The sequence below is a fragment of the Cryptomeria japonica genome, chromosome 5 (genome assembly GCF_030272615.1).
Source record: "Cryptomeria japonica chromosome 5, Sugi_1.0, whole genome shotgun sequence".
Lineage (NCBI taxonomy): Eukaryota > Viridiplantae > Streptophyta > Pinopsida > Cupressales > Cupressaceae > Cryptomeria > Cryptomeria japonica.
The window spans coordinates 6,620,258-6,645,700 of NC_081409.1; the positions used below are offsets into that span (position 1 = coordinate 6,620,258).

General features: G+C 43.1%; 1 protein-coding gene across 7 annotated transcripts in view; it reads left to right on the forward strand.

The window, feature by feature from the left end:
• Positions 1-25,443, forward strand: part of LOC131077962 (uncharacterized) — a 160,327-nt gene that overhangs the window by 44,471 nt on the left and 90,413 nt on the right. For 5 of the 7 annotated variants that reach the window (XM_058015565.2, XM_058015567.2, XM_058015566.2 and 2 more), the window contains exons 2-3: positions 15,251-15,454; positions 15,727-15,806. In XM_058015565.2, coding sequence (XP_057871548.1) covers positions 15,251-15,454; positions 15,727-15,806 — 284 coding nt within the window. The remainder of the gene's footprint in view (positions 1-15,250; positions 15,455-15,726; positions 15,807-25,443) is intronic. The other 2 variants (XM_058015568.1, XM_058015569.2) reach the window with 1 other exon arrangement.

Sequence of the window (25,443 nt, forward strand, 5' to 3'; positions counted from 1 at the left end):
AATACGTAGTCGGACACTATTTACCCCGTGGGGTGTGTTATTAATATTGCATATCAACAGTCAGATGATAACCATAGGATAGAATAGTAACCAGAAACTCAGAGCAATGCTTTCATTAATCCCAAAATGTCTAGTACAATAATCATTATCTGCATCAGTGTCTCCAACAACAAGTACAAGAGCATATATAAAGACACGGTCGAGGGTTTCGATTACCACCCTTGGGGAACCGTCGTGCAACGGACAACTACCCTCGATGACACTAACATACTTATCCAACATAGCTTAACAAGTAGTACAAAGCCCATTTTACGACCAACATCATCTCCCCCCTAAAAAAAGTCGTCTCCGAACGACAAGGACAAAAATCCGGGACTAAGACAACAAAATGGGGATGAAGTACACTGTATACCATAAGAAAATCACTTAGAAGAAGGGGTTGAGGGGGCATCCCTGAAGGAGGTAGTTGCACCGCCGATGAAGAAGATGCAGGAACTGCTGACACCAGTCGAGCCCGGAACTCATACACCTAATGCGTCCTTGCCTGAAAACCCTTTTTTGATACCATCCGATGCTCAAGTGCGGATTTCACCATTATTGCTTCTGCAAGGAGTTCTTTTTTTCCTTGACATCACAGTCCTCCTGTGCCTAAACCAAACTTGTCTGCAAAACACGCTTTTCAGTCTCAGCCTCCACCAACTGCTACTCAAATGATACTGTTTCCCTAGCCAATTTGTCCTCGATAGCCACCCGCGCTGCCCTCTCGGCATCCAACTCCTGGGTACGCTGAGCTAAGTCTCACGCTACTACTGCCTCCAACCTGGTGGTCAGCTCCTCCCGAGCCCTCTGTGCATCCACCGAGGCAACCTCACGTCCAGCCGAGACATACTCCAAGTTCCTCAAAGCGTACCATTCATGCTTGGAAGTGGCCACAACCCTCTGGCACAAAGGCTAGGAGACGCCTCAAATCCTCCATCACATGCCCCAAAGGCTGATAACTGAATTGAATAACTCCCTGGTGCCGTACGACTTCGCGTTCTTGCAATGCCTTCCCTCAAACTCTGTTTGTTCGCAACCTCCAAATCCGTCTCCCTCTATGGCGTATGTCTTCCCCGCCAATGCTTAGCTTCAGACTTCTTTCTCACAGTACGGAACAACCCCAACACTTACCGTGACTTCTCTAATGCCCTTCGCCCAACTCAAAAGTGTTTTGTAGCTCAAAAATAAACTGGGGGTTTGGGGGCAGTGCCCCCAGCAGGGTTGAGGGGCAGCGCCCCACCGGGGCAGAGGGGTAGAGGGCCCTCACCGCCAACACCAATTTACAACCTTTCGAACCACACGGAAGTCCATGGCGCACATAATTTTTGTGATATTTTAAGATGCCAAAAACCACCTTCTCCACTCTAATTTTTTCAGCGTCCAAGCTCCAAACTCCATTGAATGATTTTTCAATTTGGTCGTCGTTTTTTTTTTATAAATTAAATGCATGCTTGTTTGAATGTCGGTGCATTTTCTTTTCATGTGCCATCACCACCGTTTATCCCTGTCGTGCCGTGGTATTTTTCCTTTCACCCTTTTTTATACCGTCGTCGTGCTCCTTCAGGTTTACGGTGGTATTCCACTGCCGGTGACCTCCATTGACGGTGGTTCCACCGCACGGTGGCCCCCCCGACGGTGGTCCCACCGCACGACGGTGCCACTGTGGCCACCGTTATTTTTTATTTTAAATTTAATTTCCTAATCTAATTGTCCGGAGAGTCTTCAGCTCGGGTCTCGTGCCTTTGGGATCGCCCTTCATCCTTCTTGGTTTGCCTCGCCCAAGAGTCTCTCGCTTTGGTCCCATGCCTCTCGAGTCGTGACTTCTCGGGTCCCCTTCCATCCTCTCGGGTGCCCCTTCGGACTCTCGGGTGTCCTTCCGGCCTCTCGGGTCCCTTGCATGCTTCTCGTGGTAGGGTTTCAATTTGGACCCTTTGATGGCAAGTCTATTTTCAATGGCCATCCGAAGACCTGGAACCATAAATTCTACAGGGACCAAGGTCTCCTTCCTATACAGAAGAAGAAGAAGAAGAAGAATACAGATTTTGAAGGCTGCAGCCTTCACACAGGGTTGCAATCGTCGCCGACACGAATGATCTTGGGATTATCTACGTCACCGAGATTTGTCTCCTTCAATTTTACCTCTTGATACTTGATGGGTTCTTCCTTTGGGAACTGGTGTGCGGTGGTGTCACTCACACGGGTGTCTCCCTTCCAATATTCTTTGTATTTCGGCAGGTATACCTCCTCTGTTACTTGCTCTGGTTCCTCTACTTCGAGCTTGTAGCTCTGGAACATTTCAAAATCCTCCATCTGCCAGTGGAAGAGCTTGTTCAATGACCCCGTCTCATCCTCGAAGCACTCTCCTAGTTTGAGAATCCCTTCGTCGTTGGGCTCCATGCAGCCCCGTCCTTCGTCCCTCAGGTCGCCTTCTCCTTCACCCTCCGATTCCGAAGATGATGCCAGTTCCTCACTAACCAACTGCGTCCCAAGGTCTATGATAAAATTCCTTCCTCCATTCTGTTGTGCATTGCACACGCTCCCTGTCGCCGACAGGGTCCCCCTCTTTTTGGTCTTTTTGCCTTCGCCTTGTTGAGTTTTGCACAGGGTGTCTCGCGTCTTTTTAAGCGTAAGCTTGGGAATTCGTAGGGTGAGTTTAACGTTCGGGCGTTAAAATTTTAAAAGATCTCTTAAGCTGGTAAAACGCTAAGTCTAAAGCTTCAAAGTGTCCTTTTTTTTTTTGACTTGTAAAATCGCCTAAGTTCGGTGAGAAATGGCAGAAGCTTGCAAAATTCCCCAAATATGATGAAGTGTCTAAAGGTCACAGAAGGACCCAAAATGCTGATTTTTGCCAAAGGGAGATTGAAAGGAGGAAAAATGTTAAAGTTTTAAAACTTTGCAAAGTGGCCAAAATCTCCAAACTTTGCAAAAAGTCTAAAATCTCTGAAGTTTGCAAAGTGGCTAAAATCTCCGAAGTTTGCAAAAAGTCTAAAATCTCCGAAGTTTGCAAAAAGTCTAAAATCTCCGAAGTTTGCAAAAGTCTAAAATCTCCGAAGTTTGCAAAAAGTGGCTAAAATCTCCGAAGTTTGCAAAGTGGCTAAAATCTCCGAACTTTGCAAAAGTGCCCAAAATCCCGAAATTCGCCAATAAGGCGTAAAGTTTTGAAGTTTAAAGTTTGCAAACTATCCTATTTCACCGAAGTTCGCATATAGCATGGAAGTCGCGATGTTAAAGTTTTAAAACCTTGCAATTGCTCTCAAACCCCCCGAAAATGTGAAAATAAAATAGTAAGGTGTTAACTTAAAGTTTGCGGAAGTGCCATTTAGGCCGAATTTTGAAAACGTCTAAGTATGAACTTTTTAAAAACTTTTCGAACGCCCCTCTTGCCCGAAATTGCCAGGAACAACTAAATTTGCGGAAGGAGTAAAAGCGTTAAACTTGGGAAATTTTCAAATCACCCTCCAGGCGTTAAATTTAATGTTTGTTAAATTAATTTTAATTTTTCAAATTAATTTATTAAAATGGGATTAATGGTTTGCAGGTCGCAGGACGCCATCGCAGAGAACCAGACGAAGGCCTGAAAATGCAAATCAAAGAAGGATCGCAACCAAGGCTAGGTGCTGGAAGTTGGAGGAGAAAAGATGTAGCACAAGATCAAAGCGATGAAGTATTGGGAAGCGTGCCACCTGAGCAACAAATTAAAGTTCACCACCAAAGACCGAAGAACACTCCGAATGCAACAATCATGCATTCTCAGGAAAAGTACATAGCTGGATTTAACTCCAGAAGTTCAGTTTCTGTAAACTGAAACTGTTTTATTGTAAAAATGCCTGTGGGTCCCGCGCAGGATATTTTTGTGGACAGTTATGTCCAACCACCAGATAGACTCAAATTGAATCCAAATAGTGGCAGGTAGTTGGGATAGTAGTTGGATAGATGACTAAGAGTTTAATGGTCCTGGGTTAAGGCTCCCAGCTTTTGGATGGCAGGTTGCAGCCCTTGGATGTAGTCAATCCTAGCCTCTGATTCAATATTGTAAAAACTATAAAAGACAGAGGCCTTTCTTTTGTAAAGGGTTAGATAGTTAGACAGTTAGAGAGAATTTTGTAGTTAGATTTTAGAGTTAGAATAGGTTAGATTTTAGGCATAGCATAGAGATGCTGCAGAAATTGTTGTAATGGCAGCTGAAGCAAATATATGAACATTGAAATATGGTGTTTGTTGTCTTTGTTTTGGTCTGTTTGCATGGTTTCTTTCAGCTGGTTAATTTTAGTGTTCAGGGATTTTAATGGTGAAGTGTGGAGGGGTATTTGATGCATTTCTGGTTCATACCATTGGGGGTTTGCTGATTGTAGGTCACCGTGCATGGTTAGTCTGAACCCAAAATGTGCTTAGTTCAACTGCAGGTGTTCGTCTTAGGCTGCGCCAGAATTGAGTGCCTAAAACGAGTCTCTGGTCTGAAAATCCGTCATCCCTTGGAGCTTGTACCGTTTTTGTCTAGTTGTGAGGGTATCTCTGGCGAAACAAGAACTGGTTTATCGAAATCTGTCTACCCGCTGCATCAGCTGTTATCATCCTTGTCCTTAGGCTTCCTGAACCCTTCCCTTTTTGATTTTATTTTGTAGTCTGAGAATCACAGCAGACCACCTTGTTGCAAAATGTAAGACCCCTTTGTGCTTCCAGCAAATGACATCAATTACTGAGTAATCCCGCAGTCAAGACCTGACCACCAAAACCTTGAGGTCGTCCCCTTTGATCAACAAAACCAGCATTAGGGATTTCCTTATCTCAAGAGAGGATAGGATACTCAACGAGTACTTTCTATTTTGCATTGGCCGGATGGAACCGTAGCAATGCAATTTCAGACACGTCAACACATTCTCCATAGACAGAGTATTCTTCTTCCAGTTGTGGGTGGCCTTGGCTGCCACCAACCACCCTCTCCCTAAGATTGCATCATACCCTTTTTTCTTTAGTGGGATTACCACGAAGTCCAGTATGAAGGGTTGCGCCCCGATGGTAACTTGCTGGCCCATCAGTGTCTCGATGGGTTTGATTCCATGCTGATCTGCTCCCAGCAGATTGAATGTAGATGGCCATAGCATCGGCTTCCCCAACTTCCGCTAGGTTTCTTCTGGAGGAACATTCACTCCCGATCCACCATCGACGATGGTATCGGTTAAAATGGTGCCAAGGATACCCATCTCCACAATGGCCAGGTTCCTTCCAGTGTTAATTGCCAGCAGCCTGGGGTCTATTGCAGACTCCCCAGGAACATCAGTAAGGTCGTTGGTCTTGGTGCGTGGTTGGGAGAGATTATTCAGCAATGCCGTTTGTAATTAAGGCATTGTCTGGAGGAGATCGTGTACCTTCACAAGCACCTCAAGTTTTAAAACTTGATTTAGTATAGCCTCCTCTGCCTCCAGTTGGCTGGAAGTACTCGTCGTACCCTTCGCCTTCGCCCTCTCTCGTATTTCTTTCTCAATTTTTTCCCGTGCTTCCTGTATCCTTTGCTTCTTCGTCTCCGGGTCTGGGCATGTTGCTTGTTTGGCTTGGGCGCGGGTTACGGCCAACACTTCCTCTTCTTTGGTTTCCTCGATATTGAGCAAGTTGACGCCGGACTTCGGGCAGGTGGCATCTTCGTTGTCTCCCGGTCCGCACCATTTGCACAAATATTGTGTGGCCTCTCCCTTTGGGCAGTCTCGAGCGAAGTGCCCCCATTGGCTGCACGCTCTGCATTGTATCATCGGTCGGCCTTTGGAGTCATATTGGATCCGGCTCCTTGTATTGTTATTGTTGTTTCGTCCTCCCTACTAGTACCGCCCGATGTAGTTGGTTGTTCTTGGGTAAGCAATACTTGTTGGTTTCGTGTTTTCATGTTGTAGGGGCATTCCCTGGTGGGATACCCCATGAACTGGCATATATCACAATAGGCCTTCTTTGGGCAGGAGCCTTTCATGTGGCCGTCCGTCTTAAATTCCGTGCACCAAAGCTCCCCTTCGTCGGTATGCTCGGACCTCCCTTCATAACCTCCAACTCTTTCATTATCCTCAGCATGTCCTTCTGCAAGGCTTGCACCTTTTTACCAGACTCGCCATCGCTGCTGCTTCCCTCGAAAGAGCCATCATCCTTGGACGAGCTATCCTTCTTCTTTTTCTTCTTGGATGTCTTGGTCTTGCTCTCGAGATCCATCGCTCTATTATATGCATCTTCGTACGAGGTTGGTGGAACAATTTTCATCTTCTTCTGGAGGGAGTGTTTCAGTCCCTCCACGAACCATTTCTTTTTCAACCCATCCGCTGGTTTACTCTCCATTTTCCCCAACAGTTCCTTGAGCCGCTGACTATAGGCTTGGACTGTCTCGTTCTTGTTCTGCTTTGTGCCATAGATTTCGGCTACTATTTCATTGTCATCTTTGAGGAGGCGAAACTCTATCTCGAACTCCTTCTTCATGTTGGGCCATGTGCCGACTTTGGCCTTAATCCGTATCGGAGTATCAGTCGATGGCCACTCCCCTTAAGGTTGCTGGAAATTGTGTTACCCATTCGTCCCGGTTGGTAACACCGTTCGTTGACCATATGGTTTCGCAAGTGCGGCAATGGCGAATAGGATCTTCCTTCCCGTCGCCGTTGAACTTCGGCAGCTTCTGTTTACTGGCCATTGATGGGGATCGTGTCGCCTGTCGTGCACCTGCACCACTCCCAGCTGTTGACGTGTTTTTTATGACCGCGTCTAACACAGAATAAAGTCACCAATGGTCACCTTATCCTCTCTTGATCAAGATTAGTCCGTATGCTAGGATTACTTAGAGTTCAAACGGCTAATTCCCAAGGTTCCTTCAGTGTGTGGATGCGACTCAGTTGTTTGATGGGTTTGCTGATAACCCAAGGGGCCTTACGTATGTTGAAGAAACTTATACAAGCTCAAGGATCTTTTATACGGATGATTTGCAACAAAGGCTCTAGTTTTGGATCTTTCGGATTTTGGATTATGCAGAAAGTAAATAGGAATAGGGTAGAGAAAGACTAAACTAAAAGTAATCAAATCCTATGAACAAAGAGATGGGATAACTTGCGCAAAATCCAACCACGCTTCGCTTTGCCAGCAACGCACAACTACACGAAGGCGGTGCAATCTTCAGGGGGTGTGTTTAAGGATTTTCAAATCATCAAGAGAAACCATCAAATCGAACAATTTCTCCTGATAATCGAAGTTAAACATACACATGTAACAGAGGCTCAGGCTAACTTTGCACGGTATGCAACAATTAGCTGCATACCAAAAGTATGAGCACGAATTTTGCAACAAGCGATCCTATCAGATCCAGTTCGTCTAACAACATGAAAGCAAATCTAATCTATGAAGAGAATGAGACCATGCGAGCTCCAAAACAACACAAGAACACACCAACAATTGAACAATGTATTAAGTGTTTGCTTAAAAAACTCTTAGCAATAATCTCTGACGGTAGTCTCTCCTGATTGCAAATGAGGGGGTCAACCTCTTATATAGGCCTCAAACCATGATTACATGCAAAACCCTAATTAGGGTTTGCCCTAAAAATTCCCTAGTCAAGGTGCAACAAGGTGGGAATTTGCATTTAATAACCCATTACGCCCATTTACAATAAATTTAAAAGAGCCTAGAATAGCGCCCATTAGCACATTAAATGCGCTCCATGATGATGATTATGCCCAAAATATAACTGACGTTGTCATAAATGCCCATCACTCTCCAAGCGACGACGACATGCATGAAGAATCCGTCATAAAACCATAATGAGAGGACGACATGAAAGAAGATTCCCTATCCCATGGTGGCATGTGTTGATCGGTCCCACGCCTAGTCAATGTTCCTTCAGCCATAAATACGCCATCACTATTCAGTCAAAAGGCTTTCGTCCAAAAATGGACGACCATTATCTCGTTCATTAATGGCGTATGCAATGAACCTACTGACGACGACCTCTAGTTCTCCGATTGAGACACTTGGCACATTCTTGATGCTGAATTCCATCAAGGCAATTTCCTCTTCGCTTCTGGAAAAGAAACTTTCCCATTCTGCCATGACTTCCTGTGTTTTCTTCATCATACCAGAGAATGAAGAAACATTTGCAAAGTGTTCCTTAGGAAACGAACCGACGAAGAAGAAATCATGCAACTGGGATTTCAAGGAGTTCACTATTATTCCTTCGTCGCTGAGTTTCCTTGAAAACAAAGCTTCCATGGCACTAAGGATTTCTTCCTGTATCCCTCTGATAGACTCCTTCAAGGTGACAGAATCAATGCTGAATTTATCAAGGGTGTTCTTTCCTGAATAGATGGCGAAGAACCATCGGGGAAAGTCATAGGCCTCATTTTCTTGGATCACTTTCCTGCCCACCAATGTTTGCCTTGGAGTCTTCGTCAGAGCCCTGAGTTGGGAAATGGTTAAGTCTTGGTAGACATCGACATCTTCCCATAGTCCTTCCACCGTTTCCAACCTGCTTAGGAGGGCCACGAACGTCGAATGGGGCTGAGCTAGATCCTCTACAAATTTTCCTGCCTCAGCATAAACATCTTCTACCCATTCTTGAGAATTTTGTGCCATTGCTCTAATGAGTTCTGCATCATCAACTACTTCCTTGGGAAGGAAGGGAGGAGGAGTGGATGAAGGACTTGCTTCCCTAAGGGGTTTTTTGAAATTCCTGACGTATTCGCATAGAAATCTGTTTTCCTCCCTCAGCCGCTTACATTTTGCCTTTGACTTCAGCGATTTCTCCTTCATGGCTAAGGAGGAATCTTCAAAATCTCCCATTACTTGATCGGTGGAAGCATGGCCAAGATCAACCTATCTGATGACTTAATCCTCATGTCTAATCTCACTCCTATCCTTATCCACTGCAGGCTCGGCAATGTGCAAGGTCCGGGCTCCAGATTCTTCCCTGACTACTTTGGAAAACATCCGGGGGGGCTTTCTTTCCGATGGTAGATCCATCCTCTTCAATAATTCTTCTAATTCTTGAGCAGGATTGGTCCCTCCTCCTGCTTCATTCCCCAATCTGCCTACCAACCAATCTGGCGCGGGGATGGAATGGCTGTAATCTTGTGCATGCTCCCATTCTTGAGATTCCTTTTCCATTTCACCAAGGATAGTCTCCACGAAACTATTTTGGCGAACTTCTTCCTGGTGCGAGGAACTTTCTTGCCTTTGACTTCTTGGCTGGTGATGACCCTGTGAAGCATTGATGCTGAGTATATCAGGTGCTGGTATGTTCCCTGGAAGTGGGCCTGCGGGATGTGGGAACATCTCCACCTCTCGTACGCTTGAAGAGCTAACTGGTGAATGCTCTCCTCCTGTCCTTGTTCTCTTTTGTGGAGGTTCCTCTTGCTGGGCTTCCTGTTGAACCTTGAGCGGGATTTCCTGCTGGATATCCCTCATCTTTGTTGCCCTTGGCCTCTTTGGGGCATTTTTTCCTTTGTCCATCCGAGATTCTCTTCTTGCCTGACCTTGTGAAGAGCCTTCAGTTGCCTCACTGTGGGATTCCAGATTTCCCATCAGCTGGTATGTTAGATGGACGGTGTTTTCCACCAACCTTCTTGTCTGCCTGTCAATCCAGTGCTTAGTGAATTTCAGCACTGGTCTAGCTAAGATATTTAAATCATCTACCTCAGGCTCTGACCAATCTGGCAACCGGATAGGTTGATCCTTTATCCTCTCGAATTCAGGTTGCATCAAATCTGAATCTTCCTTCACTTGTTCTGGTACCTGATGAATCTCACTTATTCTGATGGTGTCGAGGGGCAGTCTGGAGTGCATTCTTCTCCAGACCTCAAGGTCATCCTCGACACTTGCCCAGTAATCCTCCAAGTGAAATCTGTGTATGAATTTGACACCGACAACCTTCCTAATTTGGCTGTAAGGATCATATTGGGCCCTGGATGTGTAAAATGGTAGGCGATAGAACGCCAATTCGCCTGCTGCACTTTCAGTGGCCTCCAAACCTAGGCATATCTCCATGAAATCCCCAAGACAATTGGAAATTCGATAGATTGCTTCTTCTTCTTCTTCTGCAGTTGATCATAGGCAGTTAATTGCCTCATTAGCTCGAGCAATATAAGCTTGTCGGATGGATATCTGGGCAATTTTTAAGACTGGAAGGAGAAACCCTGCGTCCTGATGTAGGTGAACTTGGGGAACTGCAGGAACGTGGCGCCATACTTCTGGACCAAGGCACTTGCTTGTGGAGACAACCTCATGTGTAACTTATTTTTCATAAGTCGTGTGAGGTACATAGTGAAGATGTCATTCGTCAACCTGTAAGAATTCATATTGTGGAGATGCAGCTGAGGATAACATTCATGCACCTTCAGCTGAGCTGGTCCGCAGCCCATGATTCCTTTTGCTGGCAGCCCATCGAATCCTCCCCTTCGTGCCAGCATATAGAACAGGTAGGAACTCATGAAAAAGGACTGAGACCTTTTCTCTTTCAGGTTCTTCAATTGTTCATGCAAGTAGTGGTTGATCAATCTAGCCCAGTCGATCAGTGTATTCGAATTCATGATCTCGCCTATGTAGAAGAACATCCAAGGCTCGAAGTTCACCGAGTGTGAGCATCCCATTACTCTGCTCAGCATCTTTATCATGTCCACATACTCCTGCTTGAACTCGAGGATTGTGAGAGTTTTGGGCATCTTGGAGGCGTGCACTCTAGGCTTCAGCAACCACTGCTTGTTGATCAAATCAGCACATCTGGCGGGGCCTGCTTCATATACTGCTTGAGCTCCGCTGCTGGTCCTGTACGTCATGGAATAATGTGAAGGGATTCCGAAGGCTTCACCAATTGACTCTGGAGTCAATGTTGCCAGTAACTTGCCGTCTGGCGTTGAGATTGTTTTCCGCTCCAGATTGTAATGTGCTGCACATTCCAAGATCAGATCTGGGCATTGAATAGCGGGAGGAAAGCCTATTGCTGCAACTATTCCACTTCTCACAATTTTGACAGTTGTCGGGGATGGATTGTGCCCTGCAGTTCCGAACATTCTTATCTTGAATGCAGCCCAGTTGAATGTGCCAAGGTTGGTATCGCTGATTTCTTCCCACCTTGAATTCAACCGAGAATGGGGAAGAAAACCCTTCATCTCCGCTTTGATCAACGCTTGCCTGGAGATAGTAGCTGCCTTGCTAGGTTCTGCCATCTTGGGATTACTTCAAAATGATGAAAATAGAGACTAAGTATGAATATTCTTCACTTCTTCACTCCTTTCCTAAATTTTGCACGTGAAAAATGAAATGCCTTTCCCAACTTATATAGAATTCTCAAGAGGCATCAAATTAGTAATTGCATTTATGGCGTGTCATACTTTCCTCAATTACTATGACATGCAAAGGCAGTTTCCCATGCGTGTGAGTTCGAATTTAGAATCTTCCTTAAATGCTCCCAGTCATGCGTCATACTTGGAAGATTCCTCCTGCCAACTCATTGATTTTATTCTTTCCAATTCTGAAGGATCTTTCTCAGGATTTGCTCTATTCTGCTCCAACTTGTCATCTCTCACTGTTGCAGGAACTTTCATAGCTTTTCTCCACATCCCTATTTTTTAGGGATCTTCCTAAAATTTAAGAGTTAGGTTCATTGGATGGAGAATTTCATCCCGATTCCGAATCTATAAAATTTTCCACTTTTGGTTGGGATTTAGCGTCTAAAAATAGCATAATCGAAAATTTGCCCGAGGGGAATTCTACTTTTTATTTCTCTTTGACTCCTTGGATTCCGTGCTTTAGGCAAAATTTCAATTTTTTAGCTTTGGTGAAATTTTCACCACGCCAAGGATTCATGGATTTTCCACCTGTGAATGGCTTCTTGGTTTTGGTGCCCCAGCCTAGACTTGGGTGCATTTTCAACATGTCCATGGACACATGGATTTTTCCATTTGTGAATGGCTTTCTCAATTCAGCGCCCCAACCCAGACTTGGGCGCAATTTTAACATATCCATGGACACATGGAATTTTCCCTCTGTGAATGCATTTTAGGTTTTGGCGCCCTAGCCCAGACTTGGGCGCAATTTTAACATATCCATGGACACATGGAATTTTCCCTCTGTGAATGCATTTTAGGTTTTGGCGCCCTAGCCCAGACTTGGGCGCAATTTTAACATGTCTGTGGACTAGTGGAATTTTCCATTTGTGAATGCATCCCAGACTTGGATTATTTTGACCTCCCATGCTCTTGAAGTTTTCCTGGGCCTTCCATTTTAGGCATGGATTTCCAGCACTTGAACCATTTCTGGCTATCTTTGTCTGCTGTCTGACTTTCCAGAATTAGAAATGTCTGTGGATGCCTGATCCTTGTCGCCTTGGCTGACTGACCCTGCCAGTAATAACTTTCCAAAATAAGAAACTTTCCAGGTGTCAGTGTTAGATCCCTGAACGGGGTGCAATAATGACTTACTATAAATAGAAACTTACTAAAAATAGAAATTACTAAAAATAGTAAGTTTGATTTTTGGCAAAATGGCGACATTCCGGGACTCGAAAAAATCCCTAAAAAATAGGGACTTTCTAAAAATAGAAAGTTGCTCCGTTTGGGCTCAAATTTTGCTGGGAGGTCCCCTGAAGGGTCTTGATTCCAGTCCTATGCTTAGTTTTCCCGAAACCCTAACAAGAACCCCTAAAATCTAGGACAAAAGGCAAAACCCTAGAAAAAAGACAAAACATGGCCTAAACTTCATAGAACTCACTCGACGGAGAAGCAAACTAACACTAATTAACCCCCGAACACCTGTAACGCGGAGAGATTGAAGAGACTGCCACCAACACACACAAAAAACCAAGACCAAATGATCGAAAGGGCCTAAAAGCTAGGGGGGTCCCTATCTGGGATGGGGTGATGCGTGATTAGGTCAAAACACCACCCGCGCCGGTGGTGTTTGCTGTTTGAGTGACTGGGGGTACGGTGGTTTGTACCCGCGTGCTTGGTGTGATGGGTCCCAAGAGGGGGTCCTGCTTGCCGTGTGCCTGTGCCTCCTCCGCACCTACGGTCGTACGGTTGCCCTCCCCTTCGTTCTCACCTTCGTCGTTTGTTCGCTCCCTTCGATGGTCCTCCGTGCGCGGTGTAAGGGATAAATTCCTGAACTGATCCCGGGTCTCTTCGACCAGATTTCTTCGTAGCCTTGTTTCCTCTAATATTTCTTTGTAGCTTCTCACCCTATGGTGTTCTGGTGACACGTAGAAATCTCCTTCAGCTTCTGTTGCTGCACCCTTCGTGACACCTCCTTGGTTCCCTTCGAGCAACCCTTCGGCAGGTTGTCCTTCGGCAAGTTGCCTCAACCTCTGTCTACGTTCTACTTGTTGTTCTAGAATCAGGGCTCTCTGTGTGGCCTCCCACTCCTCACTTTGTGCCTTCTTATTTCTATCCTTATTTAATAAGTTGGGCATTAATTCCAGTACATAATGTAGGAGTGTTCTTTATTCTACCCCTGTGCCTCCTCCGCACCTACGGTCGTACGGTTGCCCTCCCCTTCGTTTTTACCCTCGTCGTTTGTTCGCTCCCTTCGGTGGTCCTCCGTGCGCGGTGTAAGGGATAAATTTCTGAACTGATTTCGGGTCTCTTCGACCAGATTTCTTCGTAGCCTTGTTTCCTCTAAAATTTCTTCATAGCTTCTCACCCTACGGTGTTCTGGTGACACGTAGAAATCTCCTTCAGCGTCTGCTGCTGCACCCTCCGTGACACCTCCTTGGTTTCCTTCGGGCAACCCTTCGGTAGGTCGTCCTTCGGCAAGTTGCCTCAACCTCTGTCTACATTCTACTTGTTCTAGAATCAGGGCTCTCTGTGCGGCCTCCCACTCCTCACTTTGTGGCTTCTTATTTCTATCCTTATTTAATAAGTTGGGCATTAATTCCAGTACATAATGTAGGAGTGTTCTTTATTCTGCCCCTGAGGCTCAAGGTTCAAGTTTCCCGTCGTCGCTTGCCATTGCGCTCCTCTTCCCAGCGACAGTTGTTTTCTTCGTACTCTCGGAGGACCTATTGGCGTCGCTCCTCACGTTGGGTTTCCTCCCTTCGATGTTGGTGGGCAAGGGTTGCTTGGGCTAGGAGACGCGGGAGTTGGTGCAACAACCTATTTGCCGCTGGATTGATGTTGAGAGCGTCCCAGACTACACCCTCGGGTACCTCTTCCCGTGTAGCCTCCCCTTGTACGAAAGTCTCTATAGCCGCCTAGAACCGGGTCACGAAGTCGCCTGTCAATGCGTTCTCCCCTTCGTAAAGTTCTCTCAGTCGGCTATCATCCCCCTCGATGCTATTGCCAATGGGCTGGCCCATTATCCTCCGTAGGCCATTCACGCTCCGTGGCTACCCAGATTGAGATGGCAACATCGCTAGATGTTTACCCTGTGGGGTGTGTTATTAATATTGCATATCAACATTCAGATGATAGCCATAGGATAGAATAGTAACTTGAAACTCAGAGCAATGCTTTCATTAATGCCAAAATGTCTAGTACAATAATCATTGTCTGCATCAGTGTCTCCAACAACAAGTACAAGAGCATATATAAAGACACGGTCGAGGGTTGCGGTTACCACCCGTGGGGAACTGTCGTGCAACAGACAACTACCCTCGACGACACTAACATAGTTAACCAACGTAGCTTAACAAGTAGTACAAAGCCCATTTTACGACCAACAGACACAAACAGCTTAAGAAAGTCATTGTATGCTAATGACAACTGTGAGTGGAAGTAGGCTGTGGTAATGTTTTCATCATAGCTTGCGTTTACTTAAATGATATTCTTCCATGTAATACCTATAATTTATTCAACTATAATTGAATGTGGGTAATGATATCTCTGCATCATAGTTTGTTTTATGTATTAGTATTATTGTATGTAATGTCCGTAATTTGTTCAACCATAACTTAATGCAGGTGTTTTCCATCAAATAGTTTCGATTTTTGCTTCTGGTGTTGTTTCATTTAATATCATCTTCAATTATAGGTCGTGCATGAATATTCCTTTTTTTGTAATTGACTTGGCCATTATTGATGGTGGGAATCAAAACATGTATTCATGGTAATGGTATGTTTCATATATGTTACAAATTTTCATTTATATTGATTGAAGTAGGAGCAAATCTAAATGCCATACCTATATTTTTTACATCATAGTTCGTAACTTTGCAGTTCTGGTATTATTTCATGAAATATCCATAATTTATTTATTGTTGAATAAATTAGGAGCAAGCCAGTTTTAAAACAGTTCATTGCAAAGCAGGACTAGCAGAGGATGCACCCTTTGCCATAGCTATAGGAACATGTGTTCTCAATTCTATTATTTTCCCTCCTCGGGATAAATCCAATGATCAAGATGGAGAAAGTATGGACGATGTGAGATATGCCGCAATGGGGATCATAAGCTTTATTCCCTACTTCAACTGGCTGGTAACTGTGTAAAAGCACTTTTTCTTTTCTTTGAATAATGCATGTATGTGTGAGTGTTACTTTAGACTATGACTGTCCTGGTTTTAAACATGTTCTGTAGGCTTTACACAATTCCATATGAATGATTAAGTATCATAGTGTGAAGTAACAGACTGTAGGGAATTTTCTTGCGAAAGCATTATTGAATTTGTATATTTATTAATAGTAAGCAATAATATAAAACCACAGAACTCATTTCTCAATGTGATTTGTCCTCTATTTTTTCTATACAGAGTTGGGTATTTGCTTGGCTTGACACAGGAAGACGGCAGTATTTGATCTATGCAATTGTTTATTTAGCTCCTTACATAAGGTGAGTTCTATGTTTAGTTAACTGTTCCCATCTGAAAAATCTCATGCTTACTTTGTACTGGGCTTTTCAGGGTGTATTTATATACTACCAAACTATTTAAAAGTATATCTCCATGAGGGCCTTAGCTTCACAGAGTTGTATGCAATGTTTTCTTGAATATGCTTAGCCAGATATATCCGGCTTGCTATGTGCTTATTTAATTTTTCTCAGACTAATCACAGCAATAGGCAGTGTAAATTGACTATTTTAAAACTATTTTTCGCTGTCTCATGATCTGATGCATAGTTTAAAAACTTGGACTCAGAAATTACTTGGTTGACCCAAATTTTTTTAAACTCGAGAGATGGCATAAGCTTGAGAAACTTATAGAACATCAAAAAATACATTAATTTAAAAAAATACACTTTAGAAGCATGCATGTTATTGAATTTATGGGCCATATAATGTTTTCCTTCATAAATAGATCAAAATTAGAGTTTAATACTTTTTTTATAGACCAAAAAACAAGTTCAAAGTTTCAATATGTATAAACTTTAAGTCTCAATATCAACAAAAGTTACAAATAATAAATTGTTTCTATGACTAAACCTCAGTAAAGTCTGCTGCCATTGTGTGGGTGTTTTGGAAGTAGATTGTGTAGCTGTTGTATCCTCAATAGGAGCCTTAGGCATAGGACCTTGACCAAGATGTGTATGCAGTAAACCTGCCTCAGATGGTTCACCAAACTCACCCTCTGAATCCTCATATGTTGCCACATTTGCTTGCCATTTAGTTTCATCCCTCTTCAAATCAATGATTTCATAAGTAGTAAATATTGGATCTACATCCTTATCAATCCAATTTGAATATGGATCAATGTCATCAAGGTCAAGTACATGATTTGTATCATGCCCTTGTAACCATATTTTCATATATTCAAAGATTGTACCACACAAAGTCAAGGTCATTCAAGCACTTTTGAGTCAACTTGTTACATTTTTTTGAGTGAACAACTTCATAAAATTTTAGGTGCACTCACAACTTGAAGTGCTACAGGGCTGTGATATAATGTAGATGCCAAGCTTCAAGCACTTTTGAGTCAACTTGTTACATTTTTTTGAGTGAACAACTTCATAAAATTTTAGGTGCACTCACAACTTGAAGTGCTACAGGGCTGTGATATAATGTAGATGCCAAGCTTTTGAAGATTAGTAGTTGTGTCACCAAAATCTTCCCTCTGGAAATCTACAAGGACAGCATTTATAACTTTTTAAGAATTTAGCCAACTTAAAAGTCAAAACAAATTGTAAATTAAAATAATGTCCATGTTGCCCTCATGTCCATGCTGCCCTCATATAAGGCTTTAGCTTATTGTGTATTAGGTATTGAATGTTGTCATTGACGACCAACCTCTCAATACATGTCTTGAGGCCAAACATTTGCTCTTAATGAAGGAGAAAATAAAAACTTGGTTCAAATAGTAGGCAGCATCATGAATATGTTGGAGTTGTTCATTTCACTTCTATCAATAATGTGCCATATGGGTTTATATTTGCCAATTTGGTTCTATTCGATCCAAATAAATGATAAATTGTTTCTTTGGTCCTATCTATGGCCTCATATAGACACCCTAGAGAGTTTTTATCCCTATTTACCAACCGCAAAATCTTAACCAACCGCAAAACCTTAACCAACGGTTCTGACACCTAAAAAAGAGAGTGAATGAAAAGGAAGTAAAAAATAAAGTAAATTTGGACTTAAAAAAAATTAAAACCAGCTAATTGAAATATCAAAATTTAACAAAAACAATTTGTACATTACAAAATATTTTTAAATTTTTTTAATTTTGATTAAAATTTTACCTTGAGGATCTCCTACTTGACAAGATTATAATAAAAAAAGTCTTCATGATCGTCTTTGCTTCAACTTTCCTGCAGTAAGGACTCTCCAACCACCTTTTGGTAACAAACATGTGTTTAAGGTTGGGCTATGCGGTTACTATACTCTACAAGGGAGCAAATTAGTTGCAAACAATGTGACTCTTGTACGCATGAGCTCCTTGCCCTTATTGTCCTCTCTCATGAGATTTAAGAGCTATGTGTGATTGTAGATATATTTGGTAATATTTCTTGTATCATCCACTGCATTCTTTACCTAACTTAATTTCCCTATGTCCTCAAGGAAAAGGTCAAGGCAATGGTTGACACAAGGGCTCCAAAACAATGTAGGGTGTCTGCCTTTAGTAGTCTACCAACTGCCATATATGCAGTTGTATTGTTTGTCATTAACTGGATAATGTTATTCACTCTCACCTCCATCAGTACTTCTTCCAACAAGCTATACAAGGTCTCAATAGTTTTCACTTCACTGGGAGCATCAAGCGACTTCAAAAAGATCAATTGTTCTTTTGAAGCCACTAAAAAGTAAATGACTGTCCTATTCTTGGCATCTTCCCTCTCATCAAATAAAATGCTATAGCTTTTTTTTTTCCAAATCTATTTTTGTTCCTCTACTAGCTTCTATGTGTTTTGAACCTCATCCTCCAATAATATGCCACTCAATTTATGATTGCTAAGGGCTTTGAACTCTTTACCTGCCATGGTCAACGCAGTTTCTAGTTGCATGCGATAACAACTTAAAGTAAGATTAAGGGGAATACTATTGTAGTACCAAAATTTGACACATGCGAATTTCACTTTATGATGCAGTTCCTTATTCCACACAATACGTGTTGTGTTGCACACACACACACCGTCTCTGACAGGGAACCCCTTCGTGTTGCTTGCTTTGCTGAATGAGAGAGAGGTTAGATCAAAATACATCATACCATCACTAAGGTGCGATAGGGAGCATGGCGATCCTGTTGTGTTGTGGTAAGTAGTGAAGGAATCAGGTTTAAAACAATGTCAAACCACCGCCGCCTCTCCCCCCCCAAAAAAAACCTGTTATGGAATGAACAGAGGACCAACGTCATGCCCCCACAAATCTAAAATGTCTTTTTGCAATGTTGGAATCAAATGAGAGATATGAATGTGTTGACGTGTGTAAAATTGCATTGCTACAACTCCATCCGACCAACGTAGAATAGAATGTACTCACTGAGTATCCTATCCTCTCTTGAGATAAGGAAATCCCTAATGCTGTTTTTCGTTTGATCAAAGGGGACGACCTCAAGGTTTCGATTGTCAGGTCTTGACTGCGGGATTACTCAGTGGTTTGATGTGTTTTTGCTAGAAACACAAGGGGACTTACGGTAAAATAGGCAGTTGCTGGATGAGTTCCCTAAAACTTTAATAGTCTCGTTTATCGATTGATTTCAGTTGCATGATATTGTTTCAGCAGGATTGGGGATTCTTCTTGATAAAAAAAAGGAAAAAAGAGGGATAGGGAGAGAGAGGTACAGAAAGTCAATTATTTAACTAGGATAGCATATTTAGAAAACAGACAGACACCTCCAAATAACTAGACTAAGCATTACCAGCCATTTAAGCACAATACTTGCATCAATCTAGTGCGATCTTCAAGGGAAAATTGAGTTTTCATGCTATCAAATACAACATCAGAACTTTAACATTCATTCAGTGAGCATTCAATAACCGAACTGAGCATATGAAAGGTTCAGATTAACCATGCAAAAGGAGAGACAATCAGCCATTCCCTAATGGTATGAACAGCGAGGATTCTATCAGATGTTTATCTAGAAAATGCTATAGAGAAATGAAAGAAACATAACTGATTCTAAATTAATGAAGAAGGAGACCATGCACTCACAGGGAAACTTGAAACAATCTTAACTTTGCATTAAATCCTATAAATTTCGCCAGAGCTTCAGCAACAATCCATGAACTTCTTCAAAAATAAGGGAAAACCAATCCCCTCAAATAGGCTTCAAAAATGGATGAATGGCCAAGATCTAATCTAAGCGAGTGGCCCAGATTCATCCATAAAAGAGTACCCATACCCATAAATGGAGGGTAAATATCAGCAACTACCCCAAAGGGAGCAATAACTACCAAAAAGGTAATTAAAGCTTATCCAAAATAAATAAAAAAGGTGCACACACAAGGAGTTTACATTTACAGTTGACTTGGAAGTTGAATATGACCCTTTGGCCAAAAAGTGCACTTTTTGAAAATTTAAAAGAAAAAAGCACTTTAGAAAAGCACTTTCTCTTTTCCAGCTTCACATCCCTTTTCCAGGAATTCATCCTCACCATGCAAATATTCTTGCCAAAGGTCCCGACCTGCTGCACGTTCCTCACGAATATATTCTTGGAACCTGAGGCACAATTCGAATAGCAAACTGAATGGAGGCATAGGAGGATGACGAATTTTATACTGCATGCCTTCAAGGTATTGGTCTACGTGCTTCAAACCATCTTTCCAGCTGGAACGATTACGCTCAAAGCACAACATGTCTGAATGGAATTGACTAGCAAAACTCAGGTCCCGAGCGGAATAGGTGATCCTATCCGTCCCCAATCTTTCCTCCTAGTTCGGCTGTATCACATCATCGGACAGGTCATTTTGCCATCTCGAGACCATTTATCGGAGGATCCTCTTGCCGAGTTCTTGCATGCCTTTCAGAATTGCCTCGCATGCATCGTGTTCTTTATCAATGATTTCTCTTCATGGTGATAGTCCAGTACCACTCTTTGAAAACGCCGATATCGTGGGGGTGCAGGATGTCGGAGAGTGTGGGGATCTGTGCCTGGGTCCAAAAGAGAGCTCTTACGAGGGGAAGAGTTTTGGCAGCCACTTCATGCATTCTGAGGGATTCCCTTTTTACCTCTAATAGCTTGACCAGGGTGCTCTCTCGATGGTGGGCCATTTCTTTTACTTCTTCAAGGATTCGTTCTCCCCTCCCTTTGGTGCCTTGTATCCATTCCCTGACAGCCCTTGCAGTATCCTGTACTCCTTCAAATTCTGTCGTGGTTCTTTGTGCCAATGTTGTCGGGGGAATGTGGGATTCAGAAGCATTGTATAAAGGTCTCAGGAGTTGATCAATGTACCCCTCGGCCTGCTCAGCACGAGCTTGATACATGTTCTTTTCAGCTATTATTTCTTCAAGTTGTCCGAGTATGTTTTGTACTAAATCCCTGAATTCCTCCTTTTCCTGTTCCTTAGTGGCTTGTTCGATGGGGACAGTCGTGATGCTATAATCTGCCAGTGTAATCTGATCTGCTGGCTTGTCTACAGGTGGGGTGGCAATGTGAAGAGTACGGTTCCTTTGTTCATCCTTGGTTATTCTAGAATATGCCTTTGGCTTTTTCTTCCCCTTGGCTTTAGCTTGGTCTATGTGTGAGAAGATGTCCTCCAAATCGATGGGTGGCTTGGTGGCGGCCTTGCGCTAAGCTTGAGCAATTAACCATTCTTGAGGGACAGTCTGGGCTGATGCTGTGGTTAAATTTGCACTCTATTCTTTGATGTTCTCAGTCGTCTCATCACAAATTTGCAGTTGTTCCGTCACAGGAGGAGTAGAGGAGGTGTCAAGTTCCTTGCTCATTGTCGAGTTTTCTCCCACTTCACTGAACAATTGTCTGGTGCCTTCGTGTGATGGTTTCTCTTCAGTCTTTTCGGGCCCGTGGGTATCATTTGTCTTTTGCTCTCCTTCAACAGTGGAGTCATCTTTGGTAGTATTATGGAGCAGCAATTCATGGCGGCTCTGTTGGGTGGGTTCATGTACTTCTATCCCCTGAGTGGATGGAATCTCTCCTTCCTCTATTTGGTTATCCGGTTCGGCTGATTCAACAACTCTTAACTCGGGTTCCAGCATGTCGGGTGCAGATGGATCGTCAGCTCCGAATGCGTCAATATCACTTTGGGAAGGCGGAGCAAGTATATAATCTAATTCTACTACATCATTGGACGAACTAGGGTCCTTTGATGATGAAGTGACCTCTGGTCTCCTAATAGGGATCTTTTCCCTTCTTGTTCTTTTGGATGTCCAAGTCCCTCTGCTGGTCTTAGCCTTCTTCCTCTTCTCAGGCTTTTCAATCTCTTCCTTAGGTGCACTGGAAGTTCCCTCATCTTTGGAGGACCGAGAATCAAGGCTACCCATTAAGTGGTAAGTGAACTGGACTCCTTCATGAATTAGTCGCTCAATCTGTTGATACAACCATTGGTCAGTATATCTTCCTAGGGCTGCCATAACTGCCTCAAAATCAGTGATCGGGTCTTGCGACCAATCAATGCTTGGCAAAAGATGCCTTACTGCCTCAAATTCCTGGACTTGCAGACAATTCCCTGAATCTGTGAGTTGATCTGGGACCTGGTGGTATTCGAAGAGTCGCATTTGCTGCACACTTAGCCTTGAATACTCGCGCCTTCGGACCTCATAGTCATCAGAGCAGTTTTTACAATAATCTTCAACTGATTCCCTTGCTCTGTATCGTCTGCCATAGGCTCTCTTTGCCAAATTGTCGTGATCGAAGCATTTCCTTGGAAAATGCTCCTGTAGGCCATAGGAGGCTAGCTCTACAAAGGATTCCTCCGCTTGGGATGGGTTCTTTAGATGGACATCCTGGTTGCCTATAATCATGGGGAATGCGAATCCAACCTGCTTCCTGTCCCTGAGTATGCTGCTTGTTGGACGTGATTGCCTTGCGACCTCCATAAGAACTATCTTGTCGGTTGGGTACTGTGGAAGTCGGAGAGGGGCACCATCAAAGCCAGCTATCCGGATGTAGGAGAACCTTGGGAACTGGATGAACCAGGCACCATATCTCTATACTAGGATAGTAGCTTGCTGTGAGAGCCTTACGTATAATCCTCCGTGCATTAGCTTGGCTAGGCGCATTGTGAAGGCGTCATTGACGCACTCATATCGCCCAACTGCATAGGTCGGGCTGTTCTTTTCTCTTTGAGCTATATCCTGATAGTGTAGCTGTGGGTAACAATCGTATACTTTTACTTGATCAAGTCCATTCCCAATTTCACCCTTCATGATCAAACCTGGTAGTGGCTGGTTTCTGGCGAACATGTAGACCAAATAGGAGGTCATAAGTACTTCTTTGTCTCAATTTCGATCAGCTGAGTATGGATGTTGTCGCTTATGATCTGGGCCCAGTCAAACTTGGACTTCCCAGCGAAGACCTGCTCTGTGAAGTAAAACATCCATTCTTCAAAGTAACTGGATTGGGGAAGTCCCATAATCCTGCTGAGCAATGTGACTATGTCCCCATGCTCGTTGTGATAGTCGCTTCTAGGGGTCTTTTTCCCAATCCTGACGCTTGGAGGTCTTCTCTCCTTGTACCACTCTTCATTCATTAGTGTTTTGCACCTGGCGGGATTCATATCATACGCCGTCTGTGCCTTGTCCATAGTTGTTGCTATAGGGTTGCCTGGGAAGGGAATATCAAATGCATCGCCAATGGCTTCAGTAGTGAAGTTAGTGAGAGGACCATGTCTTCGAGGAGCACCAATCTAGAACCTGGTTGGTAGTGCCGGGCAGCCTCTACTACTAACTCATAGTTTTGCATTGTCGGAGGAAATCTTGCCGCTTGGGCGATGCCACTTTCCATCATCTGCCTAGGCCTACCATAAGCATTAGGGGAGAAGACCCGGTTCCTGAAATCTTGCATATCAATATGGCCCAGGTCAGTATCACTGACACTGTCCCAGACACTCTGAACTTTTGACTCCCTCAGCCCCCCTCTTTGATACTAATACTTCATCCTTTCAACTTTGCAAGGGATATCTGATTTGGATGCTCGTGATGTCTCGGTTGTAGCAGGCGTCTTTGATGATTCTACCGCTGATTCAGGCATTTATCCTGCACAGCTGGACGTGGATTTCGAGGCGATATAAAGGAAGTAAAGCGGGTTAGATAAAGAATATGCCAGCATACAAGGATCAACTAAAAAAAAACCGAATTCAAAGGACGACATGACAATTTTAGTTAAAAGATTGATTGATTTAAACATGAATATTTGTGAAGCTTTCGATTGCGGATCTATACTTAGGCACTTTAGGATGAAATTTCAAAATGGAGAAAGCTTGAGAAATTTTCCTAAGTCTGAAAATGCATTTTCTAGCTGATTCTTAGGAATAGACTCTGATTTCAATTGCTTTGCATAATGTCTTACAAATGGAAAAAGATGCGATTTTCAAGACTTAATCATTTTAATCAATTTTTTGCACACACATCTATCCAATTTGCAAATATTTCAAACGATTGAGAGAGGTGGAGCACACTTACCTGGCGAAAATGAATGGCGTGAATTCGCAAGACTGGCCTATTTGAATGGGAGAAATCTGCAATTTTGAATTTTCTACGGTTAACTTCCTATTCAAATTTTTTCGCACCTATGGTTTGAAAAGAACTTGCAGTTTTATACTCAGACTTAGCAATTTGATTACCTTGGTGATTTTGGCAATTTATTTCAGCGTGATTTTACCCTGTGCGATTTCCTTTTACGGCTTCAAACTTGGGCGATTTTTGAAAACTCCTACCTTCACACTTCTGCACGGTTTCTCCTTGGTGAGATTTTCGCGGATAAAGAGGGGAGTTTGGCGCTATTGTAATGCTTGGCTTTTGATATTTACGCCTCTTCAACCCGTAAAAAAAAACGCGACTCACCTCCTATTGGAAATTCGGGGTTTTAGAACATTTTGCAAGTTTTACAAATTTATAACTTCGCCATAGCTGCCGAACTTAAGCATTCCTGGAGGGTTTGAAAACTTTAAAACCTTAACACTTTAGCAATAATCGCGATCCACGTAGCTTTCATACACTTTGCAAATTTTACGTAAAACGCAGTTTTACCTTGGTATGCAAACTTCGGACTTTTGGTTGCTTTTGCAAGCTTAAACTTTAAACTATCTACCATTGTTCCTCCAAATTGCTCATTTTCAGACCCTTGGGGCATTTTGCCAAGTTAAAAACATTTCGCAGGGTTTACCTTTTTCGCGATTTTCGGACTTCATTTGAACTTCAGCGGATTGGGGCTATTTTTCAACCTTTAAACACTTCGCATTTACCCTTGGTTACACGAAGTTCGGCGCTTGGGCGTGGTTTGTCAAACTTCAAACTTTTCGCACCTATCTCCTAGAATGCGGATTTCGGCGATTTTACCTTGTTTGAAAATCTCAGACCTTTTGGTCATTTTGAAACTTCGGACCTTTTGGTCATTATGCCAACTTTGCTTCTTAACATTTTCGCTTAAAGGTCCGAATTTCGGCGTTTTGAGGCATTTTGCGAACTTTGCTTCTTTTTGACAATTTCACTTAAAGGTCTGAATTTTGACCTTTTGAGGCATTTTGCCAACTTTGCTTCTTTTTGACAATTTCACTTAAAGGTCCGAATTTCGGCCTTTTGAGGTATTTTGCCAACTTTGGACCTTTTGGTCACTTTGAAAATTTCGGACCTTTTGTGGCGTTTGCCAAGTTTCAAATTTTACTGCGTTTTCACTAAAAAGTGCGAGTTTCGACACTTGGGTGAGTTTTGTCAATTTTGGCACTTGGGGCACTTAAGGCTTTCACTCCCCTTTTTTTTTACCTTTTAGTTGGCGAAAATCGACGTTCATACAAATCCTGCAAACCTTTTAAAAACATCGTGTAATCTCTCTCATTTTCTTATGCGAAAATCGGCATCTTTGGGTCCTTATGCGACCTTCAGACGCTTTCTCCTTTACTTGGTGGATTTCGCTAGTCTCTAT